The 15,850-nt window shown below is 37.7% G+C and overlaps 1 protein-coding gene across 2 annotated transcripts in view; it reads right to left on the bottom strand.

Annotated features, from left to right (window-relative positions):
- The window catches only part of SBF2 (SET binding factor 2), a 382,774-nt gene that overhangs the window by 22,897 nt on the left and 344,027 nt on the right, over positions 1-15,850 (bottom strand). For both annotated transcript variants that reach the window (XM_031460040.2, XM_031460041.2), the window contains 4 exons: positions 11,831-12,015; positions 8,291-8,467; positions 6,210-6,311; positions 5,273-5,458 (listed from right to left, as the gene is read on the bottom strand). In XM_031460040.2, the coding sequence (XP_031315900.2) occupies positions 5,273-5,458; positions 6,210-6,311; positions 8,291-8,467; positions 11,831-12,015 (650 nt within the window). The remainder of the gene's footprint in view (positions 1-5,272; positions 5,459-6,209; positions 6,312-8,290; positions 8,468-11,830; positions 12,016-15,850) is intronic.

Here is a 15,850-nt window from a genome sequence, read left to right as displayed (position 1 = left end):
GACAGTATGTCTTATATGAGAACCTCCCATTTCCTACTGATTGTGAGTGGATTCTATAGCTGACTCTTAATATTTAGGTATGCAGAATTCTTCAAGTTGAACATTTAACCCATTTAATAGTGCATTTAACTTAAGTCAAATTTAGTCATACAAATTCAGCCCCCAGCAACTCTCCCTCAATTAAAGGAAAGGAATTTTAAAAGGTACAAAAACCAAAACAGAGGTGGGGAAAAAGGGAGGGGAGACAGTAGCAGGCCAAGAAAATTCAGAAGGATGGAAAATAGAAAGAAGAATAGCAGTAAATGACAGAAGATGAGAAGCTCCACTGGAATGCCTGTGGATGAAAATTATTTAAGAAACTAACAGTTTGCCCTGTAAACCCAGAAAGGCTCAGCACTCAGAGGTCCAAATGTTATACAGGTGTGAAATGGGAGCTCAAAATGAGAACTAGTTATAAGTCTAGAGAGGCAGTGATGAGACTTCAAGGGTCTTTTCCTACCCCATGAAGTCATGTGATTACCTTCTTGCAAGCACGAGATTAGAGGTTTATTCTCTGGAAAAACCAAACTTGATAAGCTCTGGACTTGAGAATACCAGGCACAACTGGGTTACTGATGAGACTGACAACAGTACAGAAAAAGTAAAAATCTGCACACTTGACTGGGATCTCCCTGGACCCACTTCCTGCCCTGCTTCCAGAAAGCAGACAGCCAGGCTTATAAGTACTCTCTGGGCACTACACTGAAACATTTTTCTCTAGAGAAACTAGAAAGCTGCTGCTTTCTTTCTTTTCTTCCTCCTTTTTTTTTTCCCCCACAACTCCAGTTTACTGAGAAGTTGGACTTACTAATAGAAAAAAAAATTTCCAGTTCACTGAAGTATAATTTACATATACTACAGTTCCCCTATTTTAAGCATACAGGTTGATTCGTTTTGGTCACTGGTCATTTGGTTCTATGTTTGTGTAACCACCACCACAATCAGGATACAGAACAGTTCCCTTGTCCTAAAGTGAATGCTTGTGCCCCTTTGTAGTCGATCCCCTCCCTGACCACCGGTACCAGGCAAACACTGATCTGTTTTCTATCCTTATAGTTTTCCCTTCTGTAGAGTTTCCTATAAGTGAAATCATATAGTATGTAGTCTGTAGTCTTTTTTACTTGGCTTTTCCCTCATTTTTACTGAGAAATAACTGGCATATATCATTGTATAAGTTTAACAGGTATAGCACGATGGTTTAATTTATATATGTTGTGAAATGATTCCACAACAGGTTTAGTTAACATCTACCATCTCATATAAAGTAAAAAACAAAAAAATTTTCTCCTTAAGATGAAATTGATCTGGCTTTTTTCACTAGTCATGATTTTAAGACTCATCCATGTTGTGTATATTAATATCTCATTCCTTTTGCTTGCTGAGTAGTATTCCATCACATACATATACCAGAATTTATCTGTTCACCAGCTGATGAACATTTGGCTTATTTTTCATGCTACTTCTTTATAGCTACACCCATGCCCTCCCCCCCACTATCTCCAAGCCCTGGCAACCAATATTCTCTCTATATATAATCTTGTCATTTTGAGAATGTTATATAAACGGAACCATACAGTATGCAACCATTTGAGACTGCTTTTTTTTCACTCAACATTATGCTCTTGAAAACCATTCAAACTGTGATGTGTGTCAGGAGTTCATCCCTTTTCATTGCTGAGTAGTGTTCCATGGCATGGATGCACTACAGTTTGTTTAGCCGTTCACCTGTTTTAGGAAGTTTTGTCCCTTCCAACCTCCAGCTTTTGGCTATTATAAATAAATAATTCTTTTATATTTGAACTGAGTTTCTTATAAACAGCATATAGTTACATCATGTTATACTTATATCATTTCCATTTAACATAATCATTGATATGTTAGGGCTGAAGTCTTGTCATTTCGTTTTTTGTTTTCCATTTGTTGTATTTCTTTTGTTTGTTTTCTTTTTCCTGCCTTCTGTGGGCTACTTGAACATTTTTTTGAATTCCATTTTATCTATAGTGTTTTTGACTTTATCTCTTTATACAGCTTTTTTAGCAGTTGTTCTACATATTCTAGATGTTCTACATATCTTGTTACAGTTGACTGGTGTTAACATTTTGTCAGTTTCAGTGAAGTGTAGAAACCTTACTTCACTTTACATCCCTTCCTGCTCCTCCATTTATAATAGAATTGTCTTAACTGTTTCCTCTACGTATATTGAGAACATCAAACAGTGTTACAGTTTTTGCTTCAACCATCAAATGTAATTTAGAAACCTCAAGAGAAGAAAAGCCTATTGTGTTTACTCATATTTCACTTTGAGTTGTTCTTTTTTCCTTCCTGATATCCTAATCCTTCTTTTCTCATTATTTTCTGCTTGAAGAATTTCCTTTAGCCACTTAGGTCTTTGATCCATTTCAGGTAAATTTTCATGAATGATGTGAGGGTTCATACTTTTCTAAACAGGTGTCCAGTTATTCAATACCATTTGTTGAAAAGTTTCCGTCCCCATGCCTGGGTTTTATAATTGTTTTCTGTGGGGGAAGTTGTCTTTAGAGTCTTAATCTCTCATTTGTGAAAGCAGCAGTCAAACTTACTCATTTTAAACTTTATTTTGCCCTTTGAAATCTGAGGATGTTACCTCAACATGTTATATAAAAGAGAAACAGTTACAAACTTTCATTTCAGCCAAAAAAATTGTAAGTTAATTTCAGGATAAAAATATATAGATATTTTCAAATGCCTATGGATGATATCCTAAAATGTTCAGCAAAGCAGTTTGTTACACAAATGACCTATTCTCAGTTTAATTCTTATAAAAAAAAAAAAAGTCTACACAGGTTCAATTTCATTCTTATTAGAGAAAGTTTACATGGGTTAGTCTACCTGCCATTCCTCTCACTGTATTTATGCCTCAGAGTCAGATTTAGATGGGAGATGTGACTCTCATATTTTCCCCTTAGGTCTCTGTTCCTATGTGTTTGTGTTCTTTACGTGTGAACATCACATTATGATGATTGTGATTTTAATATTTATAGATCCATTTTTATACAAAGACACTAAAAGAAAATCAACTACTTTATCTAGTATTCAGCTGAATAAACAGTGATATTATCTCAACACAGGGGTAAAAACTGGATGAGTGTACTTACTGAGACAACACAGGCATCCAGGGAGGAAACTTAAGAACCTTTCAAGTGAAATTTTGACATTATTATATTCACATTAGATATAAGGGAGAGTAATTCTTTAAGAAATGTGGAGCCACTGAAAGTTGTTGTTTGTCTGCTTTAAAGATTTTTGTGAAAGAGAATAATAGCATTGTATCTGAGCTTTCAGAGGATTATATTATCAATTCGACTTAGAATATCCTAGATGGTCTCAGTGAAAGGTGCCGAGGGCTTGAACAAGGCTGAACAAGGTGGTCAAATTTTCATTTACTGAATTGTTGTACATATTTATTGAGAGTCTGCTACATTCTAGAGACTGAAATTCTAATTGTGTTAGAGATTAGGGATATGAAGACTAATACGACATAGACCCTGCTCCCAAGAATTCTCAGACTAAGTAGAAGGCAACGGACATGTACAAAAAGGTATGTTCTAGTGCATAGAAGCTACCAAAGAAGTGTGTACATGGTTCATTAAGAATACAAATGAAGGGATCAGGAAAAGGTTCAACGATTACTTAGAAAGAATCATGAAATAAAAGAGTGCTGAGGACAGTGCCTTGCCCATAGGAGGCTGTCAATAAGCAGTAGTAATGGTTGTTAGTAGTAGTGGTATACAGGCACAGAGGCAGGAAGCAGCCTGGTGCATCTGGTTAGCGGAACAAGACTGCACAAGGTAAGAAGTGCTCTCATGAAGGACATGTATGCTTTCACCCATCCAGATGTGAGAGAAGATGCCTGCTTCTCTCCTTTGGTCTCAGTTACAATGGGCTCTAAACTTCTCCCTCATCTATTTTTCAAAAGGAGTCTGAATAAAAAGGCTAATATTCAAACAAGAAGCAAGTATATCATTTGCTGCAAAAAGTTTAAAAGTAAAAGCTCAACCTTGTGACCAGCTTCTCCAGACACTGCTCAAATCAACTGAAATTATTCAAAAGGCTTTTCTTTAAGAGGCTGATTGGAGCAATCAAAAACATAACCACCAGTGTGTGTATGTGGGGGATGGGGTCGAGGTGGGGGGTGACAGAAAAATCACTGCTAATGGGTGTGGAGTCTGTTTTTGGGGCGATAAGATGTTCTGAATTTGTTTGTGGTAACTGCACACTCTGTGAGTAAATTAAAAACTATTCAATTATATACTTAAAATAGATTTTTAAAAAATTATGAAATGAGTTGATAAAGTTCATCAAGTGACTAATAGAATAAAAAACAAAACAAAATATAACCATACATCAACTTGGTCTCTTCAGAAGCCCTGGTTCTAAATACTGGTTCCTAAAAAATTTCCACCTTTCCTTTCAATAGATACCTGAGGCCAATGTTTTTCAAAGAGTCTCACTGTTCTGTCAAATATGTTTGACAGGCCAGAACCCATTCATTGTTGCGTAGGTGAAACAAGGCTGAAAGTGTCAACCTTGCTTTTCCTCTGGTGCCAATGCTTCAGATGCAATCCCAGTGCCATCCAATTCTCAAGTCCAATCTTGACCAAGGCCTGAGACGAGGGTAGCATTCACTCCCTGCTCCCACTGGGCTTGACTGGATTACACAACTGGGTTTCTGTCTGGTCTCTTGATTAGCCCTGATTAGGTCACCCAGGAACACGGAGCCCTTGTTCTCAACCTCAGAGGCTTGCCTGGTCGGGCCCGGACTCTTTCTCTAGGGGTCAGGCTCTACCTCTTATGCTCTCAGGCACAAGCTACGGTCCTCCCCAAATGGGAAAACTGTCTGCTGGATTTCAGGCCCTGCCATCACCTGGAGATTTCTGAGGTTCTATCCTAGATCAAACATTCTTGGATAAGAAGACCAAGTTTGTTCCTCTTTTTAACAGATGGTAATTTAGAGTGCTGGCCACCTTACTTGGGGGCCAGCTCAATAGTCAGCTCAACTGTCCTAGTTTCAGAAACCAACTAGTTCTTTCTCTTGTCCAATTCCAGGAAGCTACTGCTGAGATTTCAGTAAGTCTTATGTCTGAGTCCATCAGAGTTGTGACGTGAAGGTACCTGGCACAGCACTGCAATGCTCAATAAATGCTAGTTCTTTTCTTTACCTCGTGGTGAGTTGATTCAAGCTTGCTCAACTTACCTGGTGTACACAGTCTAAGAACTGTAGGAAGACTGGAGTGAAACCACTGCCCTGACAGCTGAGGATCAAGCTGCTCCGCTGACTGAATTTATGACCAAAAGAGAGCCATTCTTTTTCCACCAGCATCCGGAAGCCTTCAAGTGTCCTATAAAAGGGATCACTGAGTAACTGAACCAGGGAGGTCACCTAGGGCACAAGCAGGTTGGAGACATCATTACTTTCAGTCCTGAAAAATTCCTGCTGCTAAGACAAAGCACTTGCTTTTAATGACAGCTAATTCACAAGCAAAGTTACCTGGATGACAAATTTGTTCACTAACTGCTGTGAACAAATTTGTACAAACTTTCCAGTAAAAACTTAGACTAACTGAATTAATTGTACAAACTTTCCAGTAAAAACTTAGACTCAGATTCATCTTGGCTATGTATTTTCTTTTAGGGAATTAAGAATTGAATCCTTACCCGGCCAGTTTGCTGATGATGGCCTCCTTCTAGGTTAATTAATAAGGCCAGAGGATCAGTTCAAACCTAGTCTACTCTTGGGCAGATGGAGATTAACATTCTACTGTAGTTTATACTTATACTTTTCCTTTCTGCTCTGGAGGTGAGTAAAGGAAGGGCTTACAGAGAACCAGGGAAACGACTGACAAAACACAGGAAGGATGGGCCATGTCCTACACTGCTAGTCATGCTCGCATTATGCGTCTGTGATGAGGAGCCTTATGCCCTAAGCCAGAGCTTCGGGCTACGTGGGGCCTAGAAACTCATGGCACAGAGCTTTCTGATGGGCACCAGGTGGTGCTGAACATAGGACTTCCCCTATCCATAAACATATTAGTCATTATACAATAGATTCATTCATCTGCAGAACTTTAAAATAACTAAATTAAAATACAAACATAAAATTAAATATCTGAAAACACGTTTTAATAATTTACTTGTGCAGTGATGTCCCAGCCTTCTTCCAAACACACCAAAACTGAGGAACCATTCTCAAGTACTTCTGATACAACCACAGCCAGTTGCAATATCCTGTGCAGCTAAGAGATAGGAAAGGTGGCCACAATTAGACAAAGTGCTTTCTGAGCACCAAGAGCAGACAGACTTGTTATCAATCTTAGATAAATAAGTTAGGAATAACATCTTTGGACAAAAGAACCACATAGGTTTTAAATACTTAAAGTTCTTTGTCAAAATCAGATTAAACAATGACACATTTTAAAAGTAGACATATTTTAAAACAATGTGTTTACGTGACACATAATGAAATAAACTGACCTTACTTACATGATGCTCCTCAGAGTAGAAAAGAGACTGAGGTTCTAAGTGGCCCTCACAACAGCTACTAGATTTAAATTTTGTTCTTCTGAGATGTAGTAAGTTCTATTTCAGATGGCTGCACAACTTCTTGAATATACCAAAAAGTACTGAATTGTTCATTTTAAAAGTATTTGTCTGTACTGTATATTAAATGGGAAGAAAACTTACATTTGTGCTCAGCTTTTTAAGTGAAGCCAATTGACTCAAAGTCCCTAATGAACAATTAGGGTGTGAGCAGAGGATATATAGATTTCAAAACTAAATATGTAACATTCTGGTTTTTAAAAAAATTTAAGCATTACTTGACATAATTTTTAGAATGAATCCAACTCTGAACTAAAACAAAACAAAACAAAACACCCCACCCTCATATTTTAAACAGAGCGAGGCTATTTTAAATGCAGTAACAAGGCACATGTCCTCTCCAGCAATAGGACGCTCCTCACTCACTGTTCCTATAACACAGCTATTACCAGGCCTGAATTCTCTTGGGCTTAGCATTTGCTCTACATTAACTTTTAAATTGCCAGTATCCCAAGTGGGCAACGTTTTCCATTGTTTTCAGTCACTAACTTCTGACATGGATCCACTTTGAAGTGAGGAGCAGAAAACAGAATACCAGAAACACAGATGGATAAGTTGGGTGGTGGGAACACCTTGGGACTGGGGCTCACAGCTTAAGGACAGAAGGGAATATTGATCAGCTCCTTCCATGGTACTCAAAGTATCCTGAATTGCCTTAACAGTAATTAACATAGCTTGATACTGATTTAGAGCTAACTGTATATGTGGATGTTTTCTTAGAGAATAGTCACTGCCCTGGGTACTCACATCATTTCCTGGCTTTTTTATTTTTTTGCCTTTTAGTCCAATATACTGTGGGAAGCAACCCTCTGTCCTCCTCAAGAGAGGCAGGAGGTTTGGAGGTAGAGGGGCAGAAAACCCCTGCAGGGGAGAGGGAATAATGGGCACAGCCTCAGAGGCCTAAAGACAAGGCTGAAGGCTGTATTACAGAGAGGCAGTTGGCCAGATGTGTGCATCAGTGTCTAAAACATGCGTGTCATAAATACCTTTCTTTCTGTGGTCTGGAAGAAATATGGGTTATGTGTGCTAGCATACCTACTTCTCCTTAATTTCTCCATAGGAGTTCAATTAAAAACATTCCAACCTTGACTTAGCTGAAGGAAGGATATGTGGTTTTTCCTAAACCTTAGGTAGGCTTCAGGGTACGTGGGCTGGTTTGGGGGTGAATCTAAAATCTAGAGACAAGGTACAGGCAGAGACAAATAGAAAACAAGGAAGTAAGAGAAAATGGCTCCTGGAAAAACCTAGAAATCACATTCTGTCCTGATCCTCACTCTGTTGACAACAGAACTGAAGGACTGTAACTATGTGTTGATTAAATCTGTTGTATATAAAAAAGTTCCCATCTAAAAATAATAATCTCCTCCTTAGCATCCTAAGGAGGAGACTAAGTTTTCAACAGCAGAGAGAGAAAACCCAAGGATGAAGACTTCTATGCCCTCATCTCCTGTATCACATGGTTTCCTAGAACTGAAAGGCCTTTATAGGGAGCACACAATAAGGGGAGAACATCAGGTAGTGGGGAAACAATATTTTCTTCCTCAAATATCAATTCTGTATATCCACTTGGGCCTCTCTTTCCTTGAGTTATAAGACAGGCTGCTCCAGACGTTACCTGTGGGAACCACTCAGAGTCTCCCAGGGCTCTCAGGAAGGTCACTTCTGAGTCAGTAGGGATGGTGCTTGGGACACAAGCCCTCATCAGCTTTTTAAAACTGGCTTTCACTTGTCGGATGTCATGAAATTCAACAGGAACAAACTCACAATTTAAAGCAAATTCTAACTTGAAGTTCTGTGGATGAAAATGCAGAAAATTAGGCAGATGAAATGCTGAAGGTAAAAGAGCAACGTTTTCAACAGGGCAATGCTTAATAATACACAGCTAGCTGAGGCCAAGGAGCTGCTGGGGTTGCAATGGGTCAAGAAAATCAACCTTGTGTGGCCAACGTGTCAGTATTGTTAGAGCCATCTGGTAAGGTCTAGTAGTTTGATTTGGCATGTGTCATTCTGAACTAGACGAAACCACTAGTAGGCTGGAACCTGACGGAGCTTATCACACCAAATATAAGCCACCTATAAGGCCATGAACCTGCCAGTCTAAAGAGGAACCAATGGCACACAGACAGCATGATTAATCCAAAACTGTAACTAAGTCTCCCCAAGATGTGCATTATAATTACAAGGTAACACACTGTTGAGGTTCTGGAGTTCTACAAATTAAAGTTTACAGACACAGATATTTGTTTCTTATTATGCAAGAAAACACAGTCGTCGTAAAAATGAAAAAAAAAAAGTAGTGATAAACATTGAGAAGGAAGTAAAAATCACTATATTACTGCCCTAACACTACTAATATTGTAGTTGTTCTTCTAAAGCCAGTAATAAAAAATCATATACAGTAAAATGTAAAAGCCTTTGTTGATTTCTAGCTTTTGGGCAGTATGTTTTTACTCAATATGATACATGTTATCAATCTGTATTCAAGTACTTTTATCATTTATATTTTTAATCCATATGGAATTTATTCTATGTGAGCTTGCATCTGTAAGAATGCTACACTGATGGCTCATTGGACATCTTATTTTGATAATCTAGTTGCCTACTTCTAAAGAAGATTTAAAAGTTCTCTAACTTCTTATGCCAAAAAATGAATCAATTTTCTCATATTCTTTTCACTTTCTTCACATTCTGCCCAAATTCCTCTACTGGGCCATCTGCTTTTCTGAGAGTAAAACTGCTTTTTGGAGACTTCCTGTACAACAATGTGAATATACTTAGCACTACTGAACTGTACAGGTTAAGATGGTAAAATTTATGTTTATTTGTATTTTACTGTGATTAAAAAAAACTGCTGCCAAAGACTTGTATTTAGGGTCCATTTAATGTTTTATATTGGTTACACTTTTTAAAAGGCCCAGAAAAGTTTTAAAATAAAAATTAAAGCAAAACTCACAAGGTTTTGTTTTGTTTTTTTTTAAAGCATTTCCAATATATATTAAGAAAAAAAAGTTTCTTTGTCTTAGTAATTCCACTTTTAGGAAGGTACCCTAAGGAAATAATCTAAAATGTAGACCAAAAAACAAACCCTCGTGGATTTCATCTCAATTAAAAAAAAATTTAAAAAACTATTTGCTTGAACATGTGACTACAATTTTGCATACAAAAGATAAAATGAAACATCCAACAATATGGAAAGTTATATAGTTATTAAAGTAATTATGAAGTCTATTAAACAACATGGAAACATGTTATGGCTTGAGATAGAGAACTTAGCACTATGAGAACATGAGTTCTTTTCTATTAGCTTTAAAAAAAAAACTTGTAATAGGTAAAAGTTAGTTTACTTTTCAGGGAAACTAGGTTCCTTTCCACGTCTTAATTGTACTTAGCTAGGTGAACCTACCTTATAAACCAGGAGTTAATCAACCATAGTGCTGAGACACAGTTAGGTAACAAGGAATTTGTTACTAAGTATAAGGTATTAAAGTATGTGAATTTAAAAAGGTAAATAAGATCAATTCCACATTATTTAGAACAAGTCACTCTCACTTACTTGCTTTCCCATGTTTCCTTTGTTGGGGAAAAAGGTGTGGAGCTGCAACTGAGCAGCACTGTGCTGGCTAGAATGTGGCACGTATCAGACAGCTACGGACCCACACTCCTCAGACACAGGTGAGTTAACAGAAAGTATAACTTGAATGGAAGATAAAAAATCTTAATAACTACTGTGCCAGGATGATGAAATTTTGTTTTTAAAATATATTATTATTGATGAAAGAAAGAAAGAGAAAAGAAAAAGAGAAAGAAGGGAGGGAGGGAAGGAGGAAGGGTCCCAAGTGGTCAGTCTTTCTTACTCACAGACTCATGATCACACAGCTTATCTCAGGACTGATGGGCAAAGGGGATGGCAGAAGTGAGCATTCAGGAGGCAAATCTCGGGGAGTGACTCAGAGCTTGGACACGTGGGGTGCTGAAGTGTGGAAAGTCTGTGCTCTGGGAAAGACACTGGTGCCAAGGAGGCTGTGCAGGCAACCCTGCACTGCTGTTAAAAAATGTCCTATTTCCTGGACATAAAATTATCTGCTGTAACAGAAGACACGTGTGCATATTTGAAAACTGAGCGTTACCCAGCAGTTCCGTTCCCTCTACCCTAGAGGTTGGTGACTAAATGACAGCAGCAGTCCAGGCGGTGGGAGAAGAGCTAGCAGATCAGCCTGCCACAGAAGAGCCCACTCAGTCACTGGCATCTCGAGGACCAAGTGTGTGGGCTCCTGCTCACCGCTTCCACTCCACAGTTCAGCTGAAGGTCTGTCTAGATTGTCCAGTGCTCACTGCAGCACTGAACTAAACTTTAGGGGATTTCTGAATTAACAAATACTTTTATTTCCCACACACTTGTTAGTAGTAATGAAATTTATTTTGTAATGTGTAACTACTGTAAAAACTAGTTAAACCCCGAGGAATTATTGTTGCTTTTGGAGATAGAGACTATCTTAACAATTCTGGGGACCTCAGCATAGTGAAGCTCTTTAGCATAATAATTTAAAAGTAAGAATAAAGTTGACTAGCAGCTAATATTTAGAATTTTCTGACATGTCTTAGGACATGTGTCTCTGTATATACAGTCTTGAGGAATTTAAAAAAATGTAACTTAGGAAATATAGCCTTGGCCCTCCTTTGCCTCCAGATGCAATGTCATACTCTTTCCACTCTTCTTCCTTGCTGTAGCTTTATCAATAGGTTTACACGAACAAAACCATCTGTTTTGCGATTGGCACAGATTCCTATGGAAGCTGAACTAAGACAGTAGAAAGACACAGCACGAATAAGCCTCGTTTCTTTTTTTTTAATGAATACTTCCTAATATTCCTGATGTTCATGCTGATTTTCTAAATGATTATGAATAAGTACTTATTTTCATGGCTAATAAATATGCAGGTGTATATGTATATCTCTCTCTCTCTACATAAGTGGATGTAGACATACATATATACATAGATACATGAGCTACTTTTTTGAGATTGGTTATTAACTCCAGGTTAAGAATCCATGCTACAAAACCCCCAAATTTCTAGGAATGCTGGTTTATGAAATAAGTTTTATAAATTGCTTTCGTGTATCCATGAAGTTTCTAAGTAAAAAAAATAAATCTTACCCTTAGCTGCGACTTTTCACCAAATATATAAAGGGCCGCTTGGCGTTTCAAGAGCTGGTTTTGCAGATAAGTGCTGTTACTGAAGGAAGTCGAGTGATCCTTGCCTGCCAGCCGAGCACCAACATCAATGAAGGATGTTGGAGAGCTGATCAGGCGAGTGCTAGAGCGGAGACTTGCCCAGACACCTTCACAAAAGTCAAAATAAGTTGAGTTGAGATAACCTGATGTGAGAATGCCACCGAACAGGGGGAAGGATGCATGCTCTGTAGGTAGTTTTAGAGGTAATAGCAAGTTAATTCATCTACGTAATCATGGATCATATGGCCATTTGTCACTTTCGCACCATGTAAGCATTATTCATTATAGCAATTCAACAATCATTTGGCTCAGAGGGACCTAAGAAATCACCCAAGTCAATTCTATTTTTGTATACTGATGTAAACTCAGTATTTATAAGTAAATACTGAGATCATAAATAGAAAGAGTGCACTGACACTAGGAAAAAAAAATGTGGGCAGGAGGCAATAATGAAGCCGAGGAAGGAGACCATGGATTACATTTCTCAGGGCTTCAAGAAAGAAGTAAGGAACATTCTTCTGCTTAGTCAGTCAATTCAACAAGAAATCTAGATTAAGAAAAAAATTAGAACTTTACTAAACCCACTAACATCTGAGGCTAGATTTAGAATTAGTATTTGTGTATCTTGCCAAAATGATATAATTTTAAACCAGTAAAGATTATATTGTTGTCTTTTTCCCCTAGTGTCCAGGGAAAATAGTGAGAAATTATAAATTTAGTAATGTGCATTTCATTGAATCTTAAGAGGCTTTATTTAAAAGTTACAGTCAGAAGCAGATGCCTTTTAAGGGAAAGGCCAACAAACTAAGCTACTGGAAGAATCATGTAAGCTGAGCTTAATTATATTAATTAGAAAAACCAAGGATTTCTATATACAGGTGAGACTATCAAATATTAAATATCCAAACACAAAGGCATTTATTAGATCCCAAATTGGACTGATCCTGTAGCACCTTCAAAACAAAAGAGCCCTTTATAAACGCTCATAAACTGTGGCGTTCAGGCCGGTGATGGGGTCCCAGGGTACAGAACACTGCCACTGCTTTTCCCTAAAGTGGGTTCTCTAGATTTGGAAAGGCTCTTTGAGAAGCTTTAATCTTTGCCAAATGTTAAATCAAGCCATGTTTCTAGGTGACCAGAAGTCACCATGATAACGTCACATCTGCTTCTCTCTTTACAAGCATCTACAGATAGGGTCAGGAGACCAGTTCTCAAGAAAAGGTTTTACAGGTAATTTTTGCTTAACATGGATTAATCTTTCTATTATAACCTATGAGTCTTCTTAGATATTATGGCAAGTTTTAATTTTTTTTTGTAAATGGAATCACAGAGAAAATCCAGAATGTGGATGAGAATAAAGAATATAATTTGACAAACAAATGTGAGAAAGTCATTTGTAACACATATGCTTTCATATGAAGATGGTTAAAAAGAGTGACACATCAGGACAGATAATACAGTACCTTGATTATGGACTCTTCCCTTAGCTGAAGATTTGGGGTTTGACTGAGTAAAACATTTATCTCTGTACTCATGCACTGGTAAGTAAGATTAAAGACAGAAGGAGGAATGAAATGTATATAGCAGCAAACATCAGAACAAATTGAGTAAGAGAAGAATAGGTTAATTTTTAAAATTAAGTTAACAATAGGGGAAAAGGTAAATAAAAGCAGATTTGGTTAACAAATAAAAAGCTGCACAGTCATACACAAAAAAATGAACTGAGTGCCTCTTAAATGAAACTTCAGCACTTGTTTATAAATATCAGCACAATGAAATGGACAGCACAGCAGAGAGTGCCACTAAAAAATTATACCAAATGGAATAAGCTTTTGAAGGTTCTCATCTACTGAGAAACAAATTTTTATAATCAAATTAAGGAATCTGGGGAGGGGGTAAATGTTAGGAATACATTGGCCCTAGTATTTGAGGAGGCTGATTGGCAAATACTACGTGTAGTACAACACGTTTGTTCTTTGAGTAAGGTCATGAATCAGGAATGAAGCTCCAACAACCATTTGGAATAACTAAGGGCATGTTTTTGCAGTAGAGCATTAAGCATTGCCACACTCTTCTTTTTTCTCTTTTCATTTGGAAATTCCATTTATTTTCCATAAGCAGATAGTTACGAGCAACAAAAATTTATGACCCTGTGACAATACCAATGCCACTAAAAATACAGCTTGTGATGATCGACGTAATGACTTCTCCTCAAATCCCTACTTGCACCAAAATGATAGGCAGTATCAAAGATAATACTTTTGTAATTTGAGTAATATTGTTTTTTCTGACAGAAACAAAGTGCTTCGTGACTATGGCAAACTTCACTTGGTAACAACAAAAATGGCGAACAGTAAATTACAGTTATATTCTTCCCCAAGCAAAGGAACTGCTTTTAAGTCACTTGGGGAAAACGATTCTGTATTTATTCGGGATTGAAATTAATATTGAGCTATGTATTTCAAAACTGCATACAATATGATATAATTGACAAAAGAAAGGAAAAATCATCAGAAGTGATTATTCATTTCTGCCTCACTCCTTAGAAAGCAGGAAATGGAAGGGCACTGATGGCCTTAGTGGCCAAAGAAAGTCAGAAAGCAAGGGAAATCAGAGGTGCTGGCCGGTTGTACATGGAGAGCTACTGCAAGACACAGCAAAGACCTGGGACGGCATGAGAGAGGCACAAGGCCTCCTGTGTGCTAGCTGACGGCTCTCCTTTGTGCCAAGGTTTTGAGCTTTCCTATTGGAATATGGGACACTAAATGCTTATAGTGAAGCCTGAGTGGTTGGTTCCTGATTCTGAGATACTGTTCCCCAAACATATCACTTTCTGATGCTAATCCCTCAGCCTGGAATGACCTCTCCCGTTTCTTTACTTGACAAAGTCCTTATTCCCCAAGATCCAGGAACAATGTAAACTCCTCTGAAAAGCATTCCAGACTGACCCTAGAGTTGTAGAGAGCTCTATTTGAACTCTGATCCCACTGCATTGCGATTATTCTACCGGATTATGTGCTCCAAAGGGCAGGGACCTAATCATATTTAGTCTTGTTTCCATGCTGAGAGCCTGATATGTGGGTACTGCAAACATTTGTTGATTATTTTCTTTTTGAAAATTGATACATGTGAGCTGTTGTGGTTCTCTACTGTATCTTCAACTCAATTTGCCCTGAAAGAATGAAAAGGATATTAAATTTAAAAAACTTTAGCATTTCTCCAAACAGAGCCTCATTAATGAAAAACTTCCGAGTGTTTATCACTGAGCAGAAAATCAGCAATGAAAAAATGGCCTATACTGATATGGGTCCAGCACAGGGCTTTGAGAAATGTAATTCCATCTGGCAGTCACGTTAACCAAAGGCATAATACAACCGCATTGGTAGTGAGGTCTACTTAGCTTCCTGAGTGATTCCTAGGTGTCAAATACTTGACCTAGGCATGTAACACTGACCTGGAGTTGTGTTTTTCCAAACTGCAGGGTCCTCCTTAGTGGTTTGTGAAATCATTTTAGTAGGTCAAATCAGTACTTTTAAAAAAGTGAAACAGATTAGAACTGAAAATACTATGTGCACTGCATGTGGTATAGATGAATACTGTTTCACAGAACTTTTGTTTTAGTCTATATACATTTTGCACTGTGACTTAGTACTGCTTGAATTGTGATATAAAATGGATACGTATGTATACATATAGATATAAAATGTATTTCTCACTGTGAACCATGATCAAAAACTTTGAAAGTTACTGGTCTAAACCTAAGGCGTATTCTATCTACCTGCTTGCCTTCGGCCAATGAGGTGCAACCTGGCTTAAGATAGCTTAAATGCAAATGGAGGCATCCCCCTCCCGTTTCAGGGAAGTATTAAGCAACAATAATAATGAAACTAACATTTACTGAGCTCCTATTAATAAGCCAATTACTAAGTTAAGTACTTTACA

The sequence above is a fragment of the Camelus dromedarius genome, chromosome 12 (genome assembly GCF_036321535.1).
Source record: "Camelus dromedarius isolate mCamDro1 chromosome 12, mCamDro1.pat, whole genome shotgun sequence".
Lineage (NCBI taxonomy): Eukaryota > Metazoa > Chordata > Mammalia > Artiodactyla > Camelidae > Camelus > Camelus dromedarius.
The sequence above is the reverse complement of the archived record's forward strand: the minus strand, read 5'-3'. Positions and strand labels throughout refer to the sequence as shown.